Source organism: Poromitra crassiceps (genome assembly GCF_964638095.1).
Source record: "Poromitra crassiceps genome assembly, chromosome: 1".
NCBI lineage: Eukaryota > Metazoa > Chordata > Actinopteri > Beryciformes > Melamphaidae > Poromitra > Poromitra crassiceps.
The window spans coordinates 108,492,199-108,511,774 of record NC_139623.1 but is presented as its reverse complement, the minus strand read 5'-3'; the positions used below and the strand labels follow the sequence as shown (position 1 = coordinate 108,511,774).

The following is a 19,576-nucleotide window of genomic DNA, read 5'->3' as shown; positions in this document are numbered from 1 at the left end:
CTCCACCCGATTAGCAGACAGGAAAGCAGCCCCTGACGCCAAACCATTCAGCAATCCGGGTTGGCTCTTCCCTGCTGTGGCGCTGAGAGCCGACAGCAGCACACAAACGCAGCACTCCGAAAATATAATGGTTGCGTGAGGCTGTGTGCAGTGTGGGGAGGAGTTTACGGGGGGAGGGGGGGAGGGGGGTGGTGCACGCAGGGCATCACACAACAACTACGTCACTACATCAGAAAATATTATCTTCAGACTCAGTGAATGTGCTTGAAATGCTGCATTTCACAAAAGGCGGATTATCTCAGCTAATAATTTGAAAAGCCTGAAAACGCTGAAAACAACCTATCTTCTCCGGCTCATAACTAAAGAACGGAAAATGGTATCAATAAACTTTTTTTTGCTGATGATACAATAGAGCCAGCTCGTTCTTGTGCGTGTTCGGTGTTTACATAGTAATATCACACAATATTCTGTGGGCCTCGAGAAATCACTGAAAACGCTCTGAAAACTCTGGCACTGGGAGCATCCGTTCTCCAAAAGTGGCTGGCACTGAATGAGTTAAAAACATCTGTGAGTTGATGCAATTTGGGTTATTTTGTTGACTGGGAAATAGAAACGTGTTTGCAGCGGGGAAACGGGGCAGAAAAGAGAAAACATGGGAGGATTTATTGTGGACTCAATTAAAACTCTGTGAAACAGTGAGAGTTGCGTAACGAGGACAGAGAGAGATGGAGAGAGCTTGTCGACAGATCATCTGTGGTGCCAACGGCCCTCTGGATTATGGGATAGCAGGTGAGGGTGAATAGCCTATTGCAAGTAGGCTACAATGTCAACAAGTTTTCTCAATTCATTTGCCATTAACCCCTCTTTGCGATATGATCAAAGTTTTTTGCGCAGACACGCCTGGTTTGGCATGTGGCACGGCTACACCATGCATGTCCAGTACAATTATAACAGGCGGAGAGGTAATACCGTGGCAGGGAGAATACAAATGCGCTTGTGCACGCCCAAAACAAGCTACCTTGATTGAAACACTTATTCATCTAAATTCCCTCAAAAATCAGTTGAACCCTAGAGCAGGGGCACAGTACACAATTACACGTACACATTACACAATTACAATATCTGTAATGTTGATGGTAAAAATGTAATTCTTGCTAGAAAATCACAGTGATAGTTATCTTGCCTGCCATCTATCTGGCCCGCCAAAATAACACTATGGTTGGATTATTTTGCAGCCAATATAGTGACACTTAGACATGAGAAAATCCATATTTGACTCGGAGTTGTTGTGAAATATAGTCAGTGTATAGTCACTCTTAGCCAGTCACAAGACCTGGTTTGAACCTGGTCTATTTCTTTATAGAGGGCTCTTAATGATCTTCACTGAAGAGGCCTAATAGAGTTGTGTTTTCTGGACTTAGCAGTAGGCCAACAAGCTCCATGACCCAATGAAGAGCGGTTGGTGCTCATCAGCTGGGTGGAGACCTCAACACATTCTATGAAAATAAAAGGGAAAACACATTTGCCACAATATCGTAATATCATCAGTGTGCAGGAATGTTTAACAAAAACAAAACTGTGATGATTTAGTCATTCTTACAAAAGCATATTGATACTGTATATATATATATATATATGAATATATATATGTGTATATATATATGATACATATTGATACTGTATATATATACAGTATATATGATACATATTGATACTGTATATCCATGCTTCTCTGAGCTGAAATGAGATTTATACTTACATTTTTCCCTTTACTATATCTCCTCTCTCTCTCTCCCTCCCCTCTCGCTCCCTGTCGGTTTAGTGCAACCGATAGCACAACAGGTAGGCTATCCGGCACTTTGGCTGAACAAACAGCGTGAGTCGACTCGCAGGCAACGGAATCAACAAGTTTTTTTTTACCGCCAGGTGGGCGTTCCCGGCAGCACGTAACGCCCCTTGAAAGCTATGAATAGCCTTGTGTGTGAGTGAATTTATGACATCACTGATGATGTCATCAGTGACGTCATCACTGAACTAGAGCCGTGTGTGTGTGTGTGTGTGTGTGAGAGAGTGAATTTATGACATCACTGATGATGTCATCAGTGGAATTTATGACATCACTGATGATGTCATCAGTGGGACAGACAGACAGAGCCCTAGCTCCCTTTTATATAATAATAACTAGGCATGTCGCGCGCTCGATTCCTAGGCTCGCCCGCCCGCCTTGCAGCTCGCATACGCTGGGTGGCCTCGCCTGCCCTATTGGCACACGCACAATGTCTCCCTCGCCTCTCTCTCCCTCAGTCTCTCTCTCTCTCCCTCAGTCTCTCTCTCTCTCCCTCAGTCTCTCCCTCTCTCCCTCAGTCTCTCTCTCTCTCCCTCAGTCTCACCCCCTTCTCACCAAACGCGATCAACTCGCATGTACTCGCACTGCAGTACATGCTGCTGCAGCTTGGTTGGCTGCCTTGCTGTATTTCCGTCTTCAGTTGGTCTATTTAGATTTTTCGTCTTGTCGTTTGCCAGCATGCTTTGCAAGGTGGTGAGCGACAGACGCCAGTGAGGGAAGGATGGGCCATTTCGAAATCGACCAATTGAAGATGGAAATACAGAAAGGCAGCCAACCACGCTGTAGCAGTGGGGCAGGGCTGACTGGGCGATAGCGAGTACATCGCTCATCACTCATGTTGTTGTGTAGGGCCCGTCAGTCTCTCTCTCCCTCTCTCTCTCCCTCAATCTCTCCCCCCTCTCTCCTCTCTCTCCCTCGCCATGACATCATCACTGGGACTTTGTGTGTGTGTGTGTATGTGTGTGTCTCACAATTTATGACATCACTGATGACATCATCACTGGGACTTTGTGTGAGTGAATTTATGACACAATGATGATGTCATCAGTGGGATTTATGACATCACTGATGATGTCATCAGTGGGATTTATGACATCACTGATGACATCACCCAACTCCCATTTATATACAGATGACTGATGATGATATCAGAATCAGAATCAGAAAGACTTTAATGATCCCCGGGGGGAAATTGGGACAGGTTACAGTAGCTCGCACAATACAACATAGCATAAAATAAACAGTAGTAAAATGCGATAGTAAGCAAAAATAAGCAAAATAAAGTAGAGTACGTATAAAGTAAGCAAAATAAGTAGAGTAAGTATACATTACGTGACAATTGCAGTTATTGCACACTGGACTTATATTAAGTCGGCTTGCCCTTTACGTTACACGTGGCTCAGCCAGGCACAGTTAACCTATCGGCTGGCTCAGTCTCAGGGAGACTGAGTGTCTCTGAGGTGCTCTTTTAAGAGAGGCATTAAAGAGTCCAATGGCCACAGGCAGGAATGATTTCCTGTGCCTCTCCGTATTGCATCTAGGTGGGATCAGCCTCTCACTGAACGTGCTCCTGTGTTTGACTAGCACGCCGTGGAGTGGGTGCGAGTCATTGCTCATGATGGAGCGTAGCCTGGACAACGTTCTCTTCTCTGACACCGCAGTCAGAGAGCCAAGCTCCAGCCCCACAATGTCCCTGGCCTTACGGATCAGTTTGTTGAGTCTGTTGGCATCCGCTGCCTTCAGCCTGCTGCCCCAGCACACAATAGCATACAGGAAGGCACTAGCCACTACCGACTCATAGAACATCCTCAGCATGGTCCGGCAGACGTTGAAGGACCTCAGCCGTCTCAGGAAGTAGAGACGGCTTTGCCCCTTCTTGTAGAGTGCATCAGAGTTCTTAGCCCAGTCTAGTTTATTGTCAATGTACACTCCAAGGTACTTGTAGTCCTCCACGATGTCCACACTGACCCCGTGGATTGAAACAGAGGTCACCGGTGCCTTGATCCGCCTCAGGTCCACCACCAGCTCCTTTGTCTTTGACACGTTGAGCTGCAGGTGGTTCTGCTCACACCATGTGACAAAGTTGGCCACCACATCCCAATACTCTTCTTCATCGCCATCTTTGATACATCCAACTATCGCGGAGTCGTCAGAGAACTTCTGAAGGTGGCAAGACTCTGTCTGGTAGGTGAAGTCCGTGGTGTAGATGGTGAAGAAGAAGGGAGAGAAGACCGTCCCCTGTGGTGCTCCCGTATTGCTGACCACTCTGTCTGACACACAGTTCTGCAGGCGCACATACTGTATATATATATATATATATATATATATATATATATATATACATACACGGTATATATATATATATTATATTCTTTTTTAGATTGACTGGCATGGAAATTAAAGCTCTCCCACGTCTCTCTTTCTGTCTGTGTCTCTGTCTTTCTCTCTACCTGTCCCTCTGTCTCTCTTTCTGTCTATGTTCTTCTGTCTTTCTCTCTGCCTGTCTGTCTTTCTGTCTGTGTTTCTCTGTATTTCTCTCTGCCTGTCTGTCTCTCTCTCTCTCTTTCTGTCTGTGTGTATGTCTCTCTCTGTCTTTCTCTCTGCCTGTCTGTCTCTCTTTCTGTCTGTGTCTCTCTGCCTGTCTGTTTGTCTCTCTCTTTCTGTCTGTGTGTGTGTGTGTGTGTGTGTGTGTGTGTGTGTGTGTGTGTGTGTGTGTGTGTGTCTCTCTCTGTCTTTCTGCCTGTCTGTCTGTCTCTCTCTCCCTCTCTCTCCCCTTCACGTGTCCCACCAGCCTCTGCCTGGCCTGTGGAAGCAATGCAATTAGACAAACACAAACAAAGCTCTTGAAACCGCCATGGAAAATGCTGACTGTGTCCACTGTCCACACTGCTGGCTGGGAGCAGCGCTGACTCCCCTTTTATGTACATGTAGTGTATATCAAATCTTTCAGGATTCCTCAATCAACCCATTTAAAATTTACTAAGTGTCATTTTCAAAAATGGAGGAATGATGGGCCACATGCAGAGAAGGCGAAAAGGAGCTGAAACGAGCGTTCACACAAGTGAACTAATCAAGTCTCTGTACTTTATTTGGTCAGATGGACGTCCCGGCACGTCGCTCTTTTGTTTGATTGGCTCTAGTACTTTGGGTTTAATCCTGCCGGTTTGGGGAGTGTTTGAGTTGGATTACTCCATCGTTGGGCTCGCGTACCGTTTCTCTCTGGCTTTGACGAGATGCTGTGTGGGTTGTGCATGTTCGGTTTGTGTTTGTATTCGCTCTGTGTGTGTGTGTGTGTGTGTGTGTGTGTGTCTGTGTGTGTCTGTGTGTGTGTGTGTGTGTGTGTGTGTGTGTGTGTGTGTCTGTGTCTGTGTCTGTGTGTGTGTGTGTGTTGTGTGTGTGTGTGTGTGTGTGTGTGTGTGTGTGTGTGTGTGTGTGTGTGTGTGTGTGTGCGTGTGTGTAAGGCGGGGAGGGTGTTCTCCCTCACTACCGAATCAGCTGAAGCCACAGACAGCCCAACTGGAGCGCCGTCCAAATCCCTCTGCATGCAAATTAAAAACGCAACAATAAACGTGGCAAAGGAACAAGGTGGGCACACAGGCTTCATGGCCCCCTCTACCCTCCTCTCTCTCTCTCTCTCTCTCTCTCTCTCTCTCTCTCTCTCTCTCTCTTTCTCTCTCTCTCTCTCTCTCACACTCTCTCTCTCCCTCTCCCTCCCGCTTCCTCCTAACCCCCTCCTGGGTTTGATGTGGCTTATGGGAGGAGTTGGAACAGGGGACAAGCAAAGTGCTGAGTTATCTCTTGCATGCAGTGTGTGTCGGCGTGTGTGTGTGTGTGTGTGTGTGTGTGTGTGTGTGTGTGACGTGTGTGTGTGTGTAGCGCGGTGTAATCCTGTGGAAATGAAAGGTGCTGCCGCACACTGGCCGGGAGATTACAGCACTGCTCTGTCACGCTGCCAGGACAGCTCAGCCAGCGAGTAGCCCTCACACACACACACACACACACACACACACACACACACACACACACACACACACAGGGCAGAGCCACGCACGCACGCAAACACATACACACACACGCACACACACATACACACACACACCTCACCGTCGCTCCTCTTTGACGCTGTGTTTCCCCCTCGCTGGTTCCCCTCCTCCCTCCTCTCCTGTCCCTCCACAGCTCTCTTGTAGCTTCACCACTAGGGATGCATGATATATGGGGCAATCATATCGGTATCGGTCACTTTTTAATCGGTCCGATGAGCAAAATATATCATATAATTGGTATCAGGCAAAACTTTCATATTGAGAGGAAACTGCCGTAAATGTATGATTTATGGGGTTTTCCAAAATGTTTTGGAAATGAAGGACGTTACTTTTTCAAGTTCACAGTGTTTACATGTTTTTCATTATGTACAAAATGTGATGATCATAGAAACTTGTTTTTATACAGATCATATCGACAGACATATCAGTAAATATCGGTTATCGGCCATAACAGCTTTCTTTCTTTCTCTCTCGCTCTCTCACTCTCTCCGCCTCGCACTCAGCTCCAGTGTGCCTTATTTCCCTTCACCCTCTCTCTCTCTCTCTCTCTCTCTCTCTCTCTCTCTCTCTCTCTCTCTCTCTCTCTCTCTCACACACACACACACACACATTGCCCTGTTGAGGTTACCTATTTAGGTCTTTGCATCGGAGTCAGTCGACCACGTCACTCAGCCACTATAGAGCCCTTCACTAGTCAATCTATCATCTGTATGCACACACACGCACGCACACACACACACACACACACACACACACACACAGACACACACACGCACGCACGCACACACACACACGCGCGGCGCTGGCCGCTATGGACCGCAAACCATACCTCATATTTTTAGGCTGAGTTACGATACACAATATACATGTCTGTATTTTCTATGAGGTGGGCTTTTGCTTTCACAAAATGAGATTCTTGATACACAATCATCAGTAGTGTCAGTGTGGATATAATGACTAAGTGGTTAAAGGCAAATAATAGAACAGCTAGAACAAAAAATCAGGAAAAGGCAACATGCCGTATCACGATATTGCGATATTCAAAATCGAAGACGATATCTAGTCTCATAACACGATATCGATATAATGTCTATATATTGCCCAGCCCTATATACACCCCCCCCCCCCCTCCCCCCCCCCCCCCCCCCCCCCACACACACACACACCAAAATAACCTAAGAATCGTTTATACATCATCGATTCAGTTCATCTAGTCAAACAGTTTTTGGATGCTTTACCTATGAGAAGAAACAGATGGTTGCTTCTTTTTGTATTAAAATACTGTAGATCTACATGTAAGGGTTATGGGAGAGCTCGATGGTAACAACCTTCTAGTGCAGGTGTGTGTCTGAATGAAGCATGAAAGTATTGAGATGAAAGAGATCCAACCAAACACTTTTTTAAATGATTTCTCTGAGTGAAAAGTCAAATAAATCAAAACAGTATTGTATTGCATTGCATTGTAAAAGCAGTGCACTGTATTAAAATAGATTAAAAATAAGAATACACACACACACACACACACACACACACACAACACATTGTTTCATGACAGCTGCGAGCCCTGGTGTATTCTCTGCTGCAGGGAAAGCGAGGCCTTTGTGAGTTAGCCGAGGCCGAGTGGTGCAGGGGAAAGGAAGGAGGTGTGTAATAGGGCTGGCACGGATCAGAAAACCTATGGTTCGGATCGCGTGATGGATTTTGAGCCACGGATCACGGATTTTTCGGATCAGCAAAAAATAAAAAAAAATAATAAAATCTCAGATTTTTTCTCTCAAAATTAGATTTTCGATTTCGATTCGATTTTTTTAATACTATTATACTTCTGTAAGCATTTGTTGCCCTGCACAGCTCAAAAATATATTTTTCTCATAAGTGACACAATTTATGCTTTTACTCTGAAGGCAGAACAACCCAACTTCCTGTTTTAGCTATGCCTAACTTCCTGGCTGTTGCTTGCTAACCTGCAGTCACTTGACACGAGTACAGACAGGGTGAGTCTGGAAACATAACGTTGCAGCTACGTTAAGCTACTCGGTGGCCCCACGTGTTGTTTTGTTGTTATGTGTCCTAAAGGCAACATTTCACCATCCGGTGTGTGTGTGTGTGTGTGTGTGTGTGTGTGTGTGTTGTGGCTCTCGTTATCTTGTGCAGCCCGCAACACGCTGCTAGAGTACAGTAGAACACACACGCACACACACACACACACACACACACACACACACACACACACACACAGCAGCATATAGAGTACAGTAGAACACACACACACACACACACACACACACAGCATATAGAGGACAGTAGAACACACACACACACACACACACACACAGCAGCATATAGAGTACAGTATAACACACACACACACACACAGCAGCATATAGAGTACAGTATAACACACAGCAGCATATAGAGTACAGTATAACACACAGCAGCATATAGAGTACAGTAGAACACACACACAGCAGCATATAGAGTACAGTAGAACACACAGCAGCATATAGAGTACAGTAGAACACACACACAGCAGCATATAGAGTACAGTAGAACACACACACAGCAGCATATAGAGTACAGTAGAACACACAGCAGCATATAGAGTACAGTAGAACACACACACAGCAGCATATAGAGTACAGTAGAACACACAGCAGCATATAGAGTACAGTAGAACACACACACAGCAGCATATAGAGTACAGTAGAACACACACACAGCAGCATATAGAGTACAGTAGAACACACACACAGCAGCATATAGAGTACAGTAGAACACACACACAGCAGCATATAGAGTACAGTAGAACACACAGCAGCATATAGAGTACAGTATAACACACACACACACAGCAGCATATAGAGTACAGTAGAACACACACACAGCAGCATATAGAGTACAGTAGAACACACACACAGCAGCATATAGAGTACAGTAGAACACACACACACAGCAGCATATAGAGTACAGTAGAACACCCACACACAGCATATAGAGTACAGTAGAACACACACACACAGCATATAGAGTACAGTAGAACACACACACACACACACACACACACACACACAGCAGCATATAGAGTACAGTAGAACACACACACACAGCAGCATATAGAGTACAGTAGAACACACACACAGCAGCATATAGAGTACAGTAGAACACACACACACACACAGCAGCATATAGAGTACAGTATAACACACACACACACAGCAGCATATAGAGTACAGTAGAACACACACACAGCAGCATATAGAGTACAGTAGAACACACACAGCAGCATATAGAGTACAGTATAACACACACACACACACACACACACACAGCAGCATATAGAGTACAGTAGAACACACACACAGCAGCATATAGAGTACAGTAGAACACACACAAGCACAGTAGCATATAGAGTACAGTAGAACACACACACACACACACACACACACACACACACACACAGCATATAGAGTACAGTAGAACACACACACACACACACAGCAGCATATAGAGTACAGTAGAACACACACACACACACACACACACACACACAGCAGCATATAGAGTACAGTAGAACACACACACGCACACGCACACGCACACACACACACACACACACAGCAGCAGCATATAGAGTACAGTAGAACACACACACACACACACACACACAGCAGCATATAGAGTGCAGTAGAACACACACACCCACACACACACACACACACACACACACACACACACACACAGCAGCATATAGAGTGCAGTAGAACACACACACACACCCACACACACACAAACACACACAGCAGCATATAGAGTACAGTAGAACACACACACACACACACACACACACACACACACACACAGAGTGCAGTAGAACACACAGAGCAGCATAGAGCAGTGTAGCACACTTGGGAGGCAGTGAGTGATTCCCATATTTGAAACACTCCAGCAGAGGGCCATGAAAGATAGAGTTGTGGAACGGCAGAGGACAATTACAATCAGAATGGGTTTATTGTGCCAAATGCAACAAGGAATCTGCCCTGGTTAATTGGTGCCGGCACATTGGACAAAGACGGTGACACAGTACAAGATTGACACAGTACTGTACTGTAGGTGCAGGTCAAAACGCAGAAGGATCTCACATAGTGGAGAGAAGGCATATTGTATGACAGTAGATGCCACATAAAACACACCAAAGCTGAGGAATTGGACCGGTTTGTAGCTGTTTTGGCACAGTCACAGATCTGCAAAGTGCAGCTACGTTGATATATAGCAAAATATGCCAATATAACAGATGTGTAAATAGCTTGTATTAGTGTTCATTAGCAGGGTTCAGCCAGGCTGTGTGCTCTCAGGACCAAAAGCCCTCACAAAGTGCCATCCTCCAAATTGTGGACATTTTGCTGGTTCCTCGTTTTTCAAGGGTTAAGGTTAGAATTAGGAGGTGTGAATTAGGGTAAAGTAAGCTCATGTATGTAGTGGAGAATTTAATGTAGCCAATGGAAACTCCTCACAAGTATATTAAAGGGGGACTAACCCCCTAGATATGTATTAGAACAGTGATTTGAAAATACCTATGGAAAAAACCAAGAAATGACATATGCTCTTGTCTATACTGGACTCTTTGGCTGTGTTGAAGTCCAGATTTTTTTTCGGAAATCGACGCCATTACAGTTTGCCTATTGCCTCAAAAATAATTTATTTGAAAGGGGCCATATCTGTATAAATATCAACAACTAGCCAACGCTGGTGGCCTGTTTGGAGAGAGCTTTGCTCAAAATGGTTGAAAGTTATATCAATTTGGTAATTCAGTGGCGAACTAGAAATTTAATTATTTTTCTGCATGTAACTCTATGGCAGTGTGTTAAACTACGCTACGAGAGCAAAGTGGCATGGGCTCGTTACAGCAGCACACTGCACAATACGACAAACCCCCCGTTCTGGGGTAACACAATGCGAGATTTCTCTACGTCATTCCCTCGTCCAAGTTGCCATATAGTCCCTTTTTCATTTTAGTTTGGGGGCTTTTCGTGATTCTTCTTAAAAGTTGTGCAAAAGTTTTTTCCTCTCAGCGCAGTGCAGGCTGCCTGCGCCTCCTCCCTCCTGCCAGACCCAGGCTGGCGAAACAGCCTCCTGCATGCATGCATGGGGCGCTTGTAACCTCACGGAGCAACAAACAAACAGACAGAAATAGCTGGTGTGCGATTTAGAGAATACAGTCTGAGATTGGGTACAGGATTGAGGGAATCCCGCATCTGTTTGCGAAGGTGCGACTGGACAGGACGCTTTTCACAGACAGGCACAGTAGTCGGAGCGAGGCGAGTGTCTCTCAGGGCTACTCAGGGCACGGCTGCAGATCTTTCCTCTTCCTCCTCCGCGCATTCAGTCTGTCCAAAATCATTACCGATATAATCTCAGTAGGAGGGATGCAGGGAAATATGATAGTAGCCGATGTGTTTAGAGAAGCTTTGTCACGTTGTCACGTCGTAGTATAGCGTTATATTTTACATGTGCGCTAAACTGCGACCATATTTGTTTGCGGAAATATCAGACTGCTCTCTTGAGCACAGAGAGCTCTGCTCTGCTGCGCGCGCCCGCGGAGCTTGGAGCTAGTGCATGAGGTTTACAGTAGGACTCTCTCCCGCATGCCTGGGCTGGAGACAGCTGCTTCCAACTCGGACTGATAATATATACATCATCATTCGAGCTTATTCAGGTAAGATATTAATAAAGTAGTGACACATTCAGCGGGAAACTAACTATAATTAAGACATGTGCCAACTTTGACAACGTTTGGTTCAGTATTTTAAGAGCAAACTTCAATAAGAATAGGCTTGGAGTTCTGAGGAGCCGAAAGGGTACAGAGGGGGTAGGGGAGTAATTATCTTGAAATCCCATAGTCTTTGGGGGCACTGTGACGTCAGTGTGCCCCTAATCTCCCATTCATTTGAGAAAAAAAAAAAAAGCAGTGTTCGACCCGTAGAGGGCGCTTATGCCAGTTATGCTGCTGAAAAATGATACAAATGGTAAAATGGCAACAGTTTGGTGTCAAATGTGGAAATTCTGACCAGAATTCTTCACACATCACCCCCAAAGTCATATATATTGGTTAAAAGCTGAAAAAAAGTGTTTTGGAGGTTAGTTCTCCTTTAAGTAATAAGTATAGTAATGCAAAACTGTGTGTGTGTGTGTGTGTGTGTGTGTGTGTGTGTGTGTGTATGTGTGTGTGTGTGTGTGTGTGTGTGTGTGTGTGCGCGCGCATGTGTGTGTGCGTGCGTGCGTGCTTGCATGTGTGTCTATGTGTGTGTGTGTGTGTGTGGGGGGGGGGGGGGCATTGAACTCAAAGATGAACATTAATGCATTTATGCAAAAAGCAGCAGCAGGTGAACAAATAACAAACATTTCAAGTCCTGTTTACATTGATGGCCTTCTCCTTCCTTCCCTACTCTCCCTCCCCCCTCTCTTTCCCTCTCCATCTCTCTATCCCCTCTCTCTTTCTCTCTCCCTATCTCTCTCCCTCCCCCCCCCCTCTTTCTCTCTCTCTCTCTCCGTCTCCCTACACCCCCTTCACTCTCTGTAATCAGGGTTGGCTGTGCGAGCTGCTGCGCTGGAAGGAGGATCCGTCCCCAGAGAATCGGACGCTGTGGGAGAACCTGTCGATGATCCGGCGCTTCCTGAGCCTGTCGCAGGGCGAGCGGGACATCATCTACGAGCAGGAGAGCAGCTCGGGCCAGCAGCACCATGTCGCCGAGCGCCCGCCACACATCATGCACATCTCCACAGACCCGCTGCAGGTCAGCACACCACACATCATGCACATCTCCACAGACCCACTGCAGGTCAGCACACCACACATCATGCACATCTCCACAGACCCACTGCAGGTCAGCACACCACACATCATGCACATCTCCACAGACCCACTGCAGGTCAGCACACCACACATCATGTACATCTCCACAGACCCGCTGCAGGTCAGCACACCACACGTCATGCACATCTCCACAGACCCACTGCAGGTCAGCACACCACACATCATGTACATCTCCACAGACCCACTGCAGGTCAGCACACCACACATCATGTACATCTCCACAGACCCACTGCAGGTCAGCACACCACACATCATGCACATCTCCACAGACCCACTGCAGGTCAGCACACCACACATCATGCACATCTCCACAGACCCACTGCAGGTCAACACACCACACATCATGCACATCTCCACAGACCCACTGCAGGTCAGCACACCACACATCATGCACATCTCCAGCTCTCGTCAGTTAAACCAGTGGTTCTCAACGTGGGGTTCAGGGACCAACAAGGGTCCTTGAGGGAGTTCCAGGGGCTCCTCATGAGACAAGATGAATTGTTTAACTTTAGAATTATTTCATTTACAGTTAGAAAATTAGAGAGTATAGAAGAGTGACTAGTTTCACTGTTATCTCTCTACCTACAGTACAGAGAGAAATCATTAAAAAAAATCATATCTGACAATAACAATCTTCTTGGGTTTAAGAGACTTAGTCGTGGCCCAAACGTGTTCTAATAGGGGCCCTTCATATGAAAAAGGTTGAGAACCACTGAGGTAAATGACCAAAATGTAAATGAAAGGATGTCCAACATGTAGATGTAGATATACAACAAGGATGATTGCATATTAGCCCACAAACACTGTGCAAACATTGGTGTGCTGCAGATGCAGGAACGCACACAAAACATAAGTGGATGCATGAATTACATGAAAAACACATGATCATTTCCTGACGTACAGTCTGTGGACATATGTGTTTTTTGTTTTTTTGTTTTTTTAATCCCATTTTCTTCCCAATTGTACTTCGCCAATTATTCCCCCTGCCGCCCCGGTCGCTGCTCCACCCTCTGCCGATCTGGGGAGAGCTGAAAGTGGCACCATGCTTCCTCAGAGACATGAGCAGTAGCCAGCCGCTTCTTTTCAATTGACAGCTGGAGCCTCACCGGTAGAACATAGCACATGGGAGGATCACGCTATTCCAACCGGTTCCCTTCCCTCTGAACAGGCGCCCCGACCGACCAGAGGGGGCGCTAGTGCAGCGACCAGGACAAATACCCTCAAACCGGCTTCCCTCCCGCAGACACAAGCCAATTGTGCCTGTATAGACCACTGACCTAAAAAATACGGACAAAGCTATCCCATTCATTTCGGTCTCCCGTTTGGAGTTGATTCATTGGCCATCGCCATCTTGATTTTTCGTCAGCAGATGAACAAACAGGCGAGTTATGTAAAAAAATGACCCCCCCTACAGTTGTTATGAAAAGGTGAAATGAGCTATACAGACCAAAATGCCTACTGCCCTCAGTGCCTAGTGGCCATTCGAGGAACTACAGCTTTTCAATTCACATCAGAGGGAAGCCGGGGGGGTTGGGCACTGGTATGGACGCCCGACCAAGCCGGAGGTAAAAGGAGGATGCGAACCTGTGCCCCTCGCGTTGGTAGGCAGGGACTTTTACCACTTACGATCAAGCATAGATGATTGCTGCTCTCTTTGCCAGGTCACTCTTGGAAAGGAGATGTTTAATCTCAGTGAGACTTGGTTAAATAAAGGATATTATTGATTGATGAATACACAGACATGCACATACAAAAGAAAACACAAGCACATACAAGGTCTCAATTGTGATGTATGTGCCCACAGGCCCCAACTCTGATGTTCATGTCCACAGACCTGCCACAGGTGAGACAAGAGCACAGAAACACACACACACACACACACACACACACACACACACACACACACACACACACACACACACACACACACACACACACACCCCTGACACACACACACACACACACACACACACACACACACACACACCCCTGACGCATCTGTAATTATTTGTGCATATTTTCCTACAGCTCCTAAAGCGCTACATCAAATAAAGCCGCAGCACATATATTTTTCCTCCCGTTTCATTTATATCTGAACTAATTTCTCTAGTATTGGTAATAAACAATACTTAAGGAGGTTTTTCTGGGCTCCGTTAATTTACACAGCGATACTTAAAAGTTCCTTCTCTTCAGTAGGAGCTGTTTTCAAAGATATCATGAGCCTTAACTTATTTAACAGAGTTGCTTTATAAGGGACATCTGGCGGATGAATGAAAAGAATGCAGAGATTTGGTTCAGCGTCTAAACATCTTAATGAAGTACAATAATACTTCTATTAAAGGTCTGAGCCACAGCTGAGCGGCTGATTAGTTATTCGGTTACTTAGAAACATATGGCCAGTGTTTCACAAAGGCTGCCATTTACCGGGTATGAATAAGGTAATAGGATTTCTTTTAGAAATCAATTTGACCAGCACATTTGGAATGTGGGAATGTGGTCAGTCCATGTGTATTAAAATCCTCCACTTTTTGTGCAGGGATTTTGTAATACAGTGGGACACAATGTCAGTCAAATGAGCTCACATTGCTTCAAGCAGAACTATCATAGCTCAGTTATGTTGGTAACTGTAAAAGCAGGTATTTGGATGCAAAGAGCTTCATTATGAAACACCTATTCTGGAGTGTGTGACTCAGAAATGAAAAGACAAGAGCAGCCATTTTGCCAGGTCAATAGGGGACCACAAGTTGCCCACTCACTCCCTCTCCAGTCCAGCCCACACAATGAGACATTTGACCAGTCGTGTGTCATGTGTGTACACTAACAGGATTGTGACGGGAAAGTGAAAGCCATCGATAGCATTGTCACACTGCAGCTAATCTGCCAGACCATCACAACCAACGAGCTTGTTTATCACTGCCTGGCAATAGAGCCTGATAAGCAGCAGAGGCTATAATGGAGAGGCCAGTTTCCCTGTGAATTCTCACTGTGTATGGGGTGAATGTGTGTGTGGGTGAATGTGTGTGTGTGTGTGGGTGTGGGTGGGTGAATGTGTATGTGTGTGTGTGTGTGTGTGTGTGTGTGTGTGTGTGTGTGTGTGTGTGTGTGTGTGTGTGTGTGTGTGTGTGTGTGTGTGTGCGTGCGTGCGTGCGTGTTTCTACCAGTGTTTTACTGTTGCCTCTGCCCCCACAATGAGAGACACAATCTCCCACTTCCAAAAAATGGGGGAGGGAGAGTCATATCTCCAGAACTGATTACATTCAATGGGATATTACATGGAGAATTCCTTCAACGGAGTGCCTGTTCTATACACAGCGGGCCCATTTTTCCACACAACTCAATTGATTTGAATGAAAGGCCTTATTAAGCCGCCGATAAGTGTTCACTGATAACATCCCCGTCTCTTTTCTCTCCCACTCGTTCCCACCGCAGGCTCAGCTCCCCCAGTCTCAGCATCAGCAGCCCCCCCTCTGCCAGCCCGGCCTGTGCCAGCAGCCCCCCGCCGGACCCCGGCTGCCGCCCCGCCAGCCCTCCACCGCCTCCCCAGCCGAGACCGAGGATGAGGGGAGCCGCCTGGCGAGTGCCAAGGCCCGTGCCGCCGGAGGTAGGGTTGACGCCATAGGAGAATTTCGAACTTCGATACAATACCTGGGAAAATATCGATACTCAATACCATTTTCAATACGACGGGGGGGGGGGGGGGGGGGGGATGACAACACATCAAGAGGCATACAAATAAAGGAAGGTAGATGGATGGACAGACTTCTCCATAATCTAGGCCTGATAAAACTACAGCCTATCAGAACACTTTTAGCTTGTTGAAGCAACAGATACCCACCAATGATAGGGAGGGGGAAATCAGTAGATTTTTCATTCAGAGAAAGCCTGCTGGTATCAATACTGTTACAAATGAGTATTGTGTCCATTGATTTTTAGTATCGACACCTGTTGCAAATGAATATTCTGTCCGTTTCAAATTTCTTATTATTGACACTTACCGATACTATTGATACTTTTGACAACCCTAGCCGGAGGCAAGATCTCCCTGGAGGCTCTGGGCATCCTGCAGAGCTTCATCCAGGACGTGGGCTTGTACCCCGACGAGGAGGCCATCCACACCCTATCGGCCCAGCTGGACCTGCCCAAGCTCACCATCATCAAGTTCTTCCAGAACCAGCGTTTCTATGTCAGCCACCCGGCCAAGGCCCATGGGCCCAAGGAGCCCAGCAACAGCGCCACGAGCGGCAGCAGCGGTAGCAGCCCCGCCTTGGAGGAGGAACTGACAGACTTCAGGGAGGGAGCAGAGCTGCTAAAGGAGCTGGACGAGAACACGCAGACCAACAGCACCATCTTCTCCATCAAGATCGAGGAGCACCTGAGCCGCACAGCTGAGGCCCAAGCCCAGGCTCAGCACGACGGGAAGGAGTAGGTCTCTGAATCATGTGCTGAGAGCTTTCTCATGCACACACAGACTGGTGACTACGCTCCGGCCGGGCAGTGCAGATGACAAAAAAAAAGTCGTGTTTTTAATCGATACAGCGTCCAGACTGTATGACGAGTGTTTATATATCAATTGCAGACTGACAGGCTCTGTGAAGCGAGTGTTCTCACACACACTGGAAAGCCCATTTCAGACTCGGTAATACAACAAGTATTACTTTTTGAATTTTGTAAAACTTGTATTATTCACTGTAAAGATTGATGCATCGTTTAAATAATCTGCACAAAAAATTATTCTAAGTATGTTGCCGTGGATATTTGCTGACTGCACTTCTATGTCTGTTGTTTTACACTGATTTACTTTCTCTTTTTTGAGCTACTGATTATATGATTTCAAAATACAAAAAAGTCCCCCTGGAGTTTGCTAGGACTTTGATAGGTGTTTACTTACGTATGTGATGTTTAACTGGATAAAAAAGAGAGAAAAAAAGCATATGAAATCAAGGACCAAGTGGTTGACAAGGCCTTAATGATGAGGTACCCGGTCTGGAGCCTGCTGGCAGATTAGTTATTATTATGGATCACTCCAAACTCTGGAACGCAATCACCCAGCCCAGGTGCATCTCCAAGAATAGCTCACTCTTTACATATTATTTGTTAGGGAAGAAATATAAATATATATATAGACATATATTGTAACTGTAAAAAAGAAATACAGTCTTAAAGAAACTATGCCAACAAATGCCTTGTACTATACGGCACTGCCGATGTTAGATTATTTTGCAAAACCTTTGTCACTGTAACTTTCTGAATTGCCACACAGTTAGAAATGTGAATTACACCCTGTTTATGTTGTCCTACATTATTTATTTGCAGTTCATGCAGTGTTTCTGATGTAATTACTTTTTTGGGAAAGTTTATGTTACGTAGCGCTTATTTTATTTTTTATTTTCACCAATCTTTTCTATTTATAAATGTAATTTTGATGGGCAGTAAAAACAAAAAGTGTCTTAAACGTTTTAAATGGAGAAATGTGCTTTAAAGGTTGCCTATAAAAAGTGCTGTATGTCAAGCAACTCATGCTACAAGCTTCACAATTAATGTTGTATGCAATTTTTACTATCATGCAAATAAGCTTAGGTAAAAAGACTAACCTATAGAACACCTTAGAAAGAAAAACATATGCAATCTGTGTGAAATTCGATGTCTGCGATGTGTCTTCCTTTGGTTAACAATCCAATTCAAAAGCTATTCCTGTATAAATATTCTGTATAAAAGTGTTTCTTTTTTATGAGTTTATTTCAATGAGAACAACAGTTATTTTGTTACGACTGACTGTTTTATAAGTGTTTCTCGGTTCCTTTATGCAGAAATGTTCTAACTAGAAGTGGTTATTGATTGTTAATTACACAATTAAACTGTTTGTATTGTACCACAGAATTCTTGGCATTAACTTGACCAGACTCTTTTGAGATCAGAAGGGTTTCCCCCCCTCTGGAAACAAACAACAACAAAGTTTTGAAAATGACTGCTAAGAGATTTCAACTCCAGTTACTGACTCATTCAGTTGCAATCACTGAACACATGTATTTGTAAGAACTGTAAATATCACATCTTATGAATCATTGATTGTTTATTGTAAATATATTTGAAGTTTGTGCAAGAGCTCACGTACAAAGATTTAAAAACCTTCCGTCAACGTTTATGTCGTGGCCTCTTCCTATCAGCGCGAATGTATCTGGGCTCTTCGTACAGTATGCATCTTCCCTTCTCTAGCCGTGTGTATCTGAAGCACCTGGAGTTTGAAATCAATACATGTGAGGTGGGAACACCTGTAACGGCGAGGCCCCCTGCAGGGAGGAGATGTGTAACGCGGCACAGGTGTCCCGACCTAAGCTTGAACCCCTGGGTACCACCAGGAAATGACTCTCACCTGTTCACACCCTGAGATATGTGGCAGCCAGTCTGGGCTGGCATTCCCTTGATGTTTCCCCATCTCTCCGTCTCTCTCTGTCTCCCTCTCTCTCTTTCCTGAATAAAAACTCAGAGTGCAATATGTCTGTTCAGAATAGAACATTTACAACAGGAGTGTCAGAAGCTCAGATGGTATTCATAATTTGGGTAAAGGTGGATACGTTTCCCTGAAAGCATTCACAATAGAGGGATCTGGATGTTTGTCAACAAATGGCTTCAACAGACTTCCAGGTACAACTGCTCTTTGTTTTAAACGGCATGCAGTTCATAGTGAAACCATGCCCTCGAACTAACTGCTCCTTCGTACTTTAAACTAGACTATCGCCTTAATTCTGCTTTAATTTCTCTTTTGCACTGTTTGAGAAATCACATTTCTCTCCCCCCAGCCTTCATATTGGGACCCTA

The 19,576-nt window shown here is 45.4% G+C and overlaps 1 protein-coding gene across 4 annotated transcripts in view; it reads left to right on the top strand.

The window, feature by feature from the left end:
• Nucleotides 1-19,004, top strand: part of satb1b (SATB homeobox 1b) — a 119,156-nt gene extending 100,152 nt beyond the window's left edge. For 3 of the 4 annotated variants that reach the window (XM_083634348.1, XM_083634346.1, XM_083634347.1), the window contains exons 12-15: nt 12,471-12,680; nt 14,565-14,603; nt 16,190-16,361; nt 16,786-19,004. In XM_083634348.1, coding sequence (XP_083490474.1) covers nt 12,471-12,680; nt 14,565-14,603; nt 16,190-16,361; nt 16,786-17,186 — 822 coding nt within the window. In that variant the 3' untranslated portion in view covers nt 17,187-19,004. The remainder of the gene's footprint in view (nt 1-12,470; nt 12,681-14,564; nt 14,604-16,189; nt 16,362-16,785) is intronic. The other variant, XM_083634349.1, reaches the window with a different exon arrangement.
• The last annotated feature ends 572 nt before the right edge of the window (nt 19,005-19,576 follow it).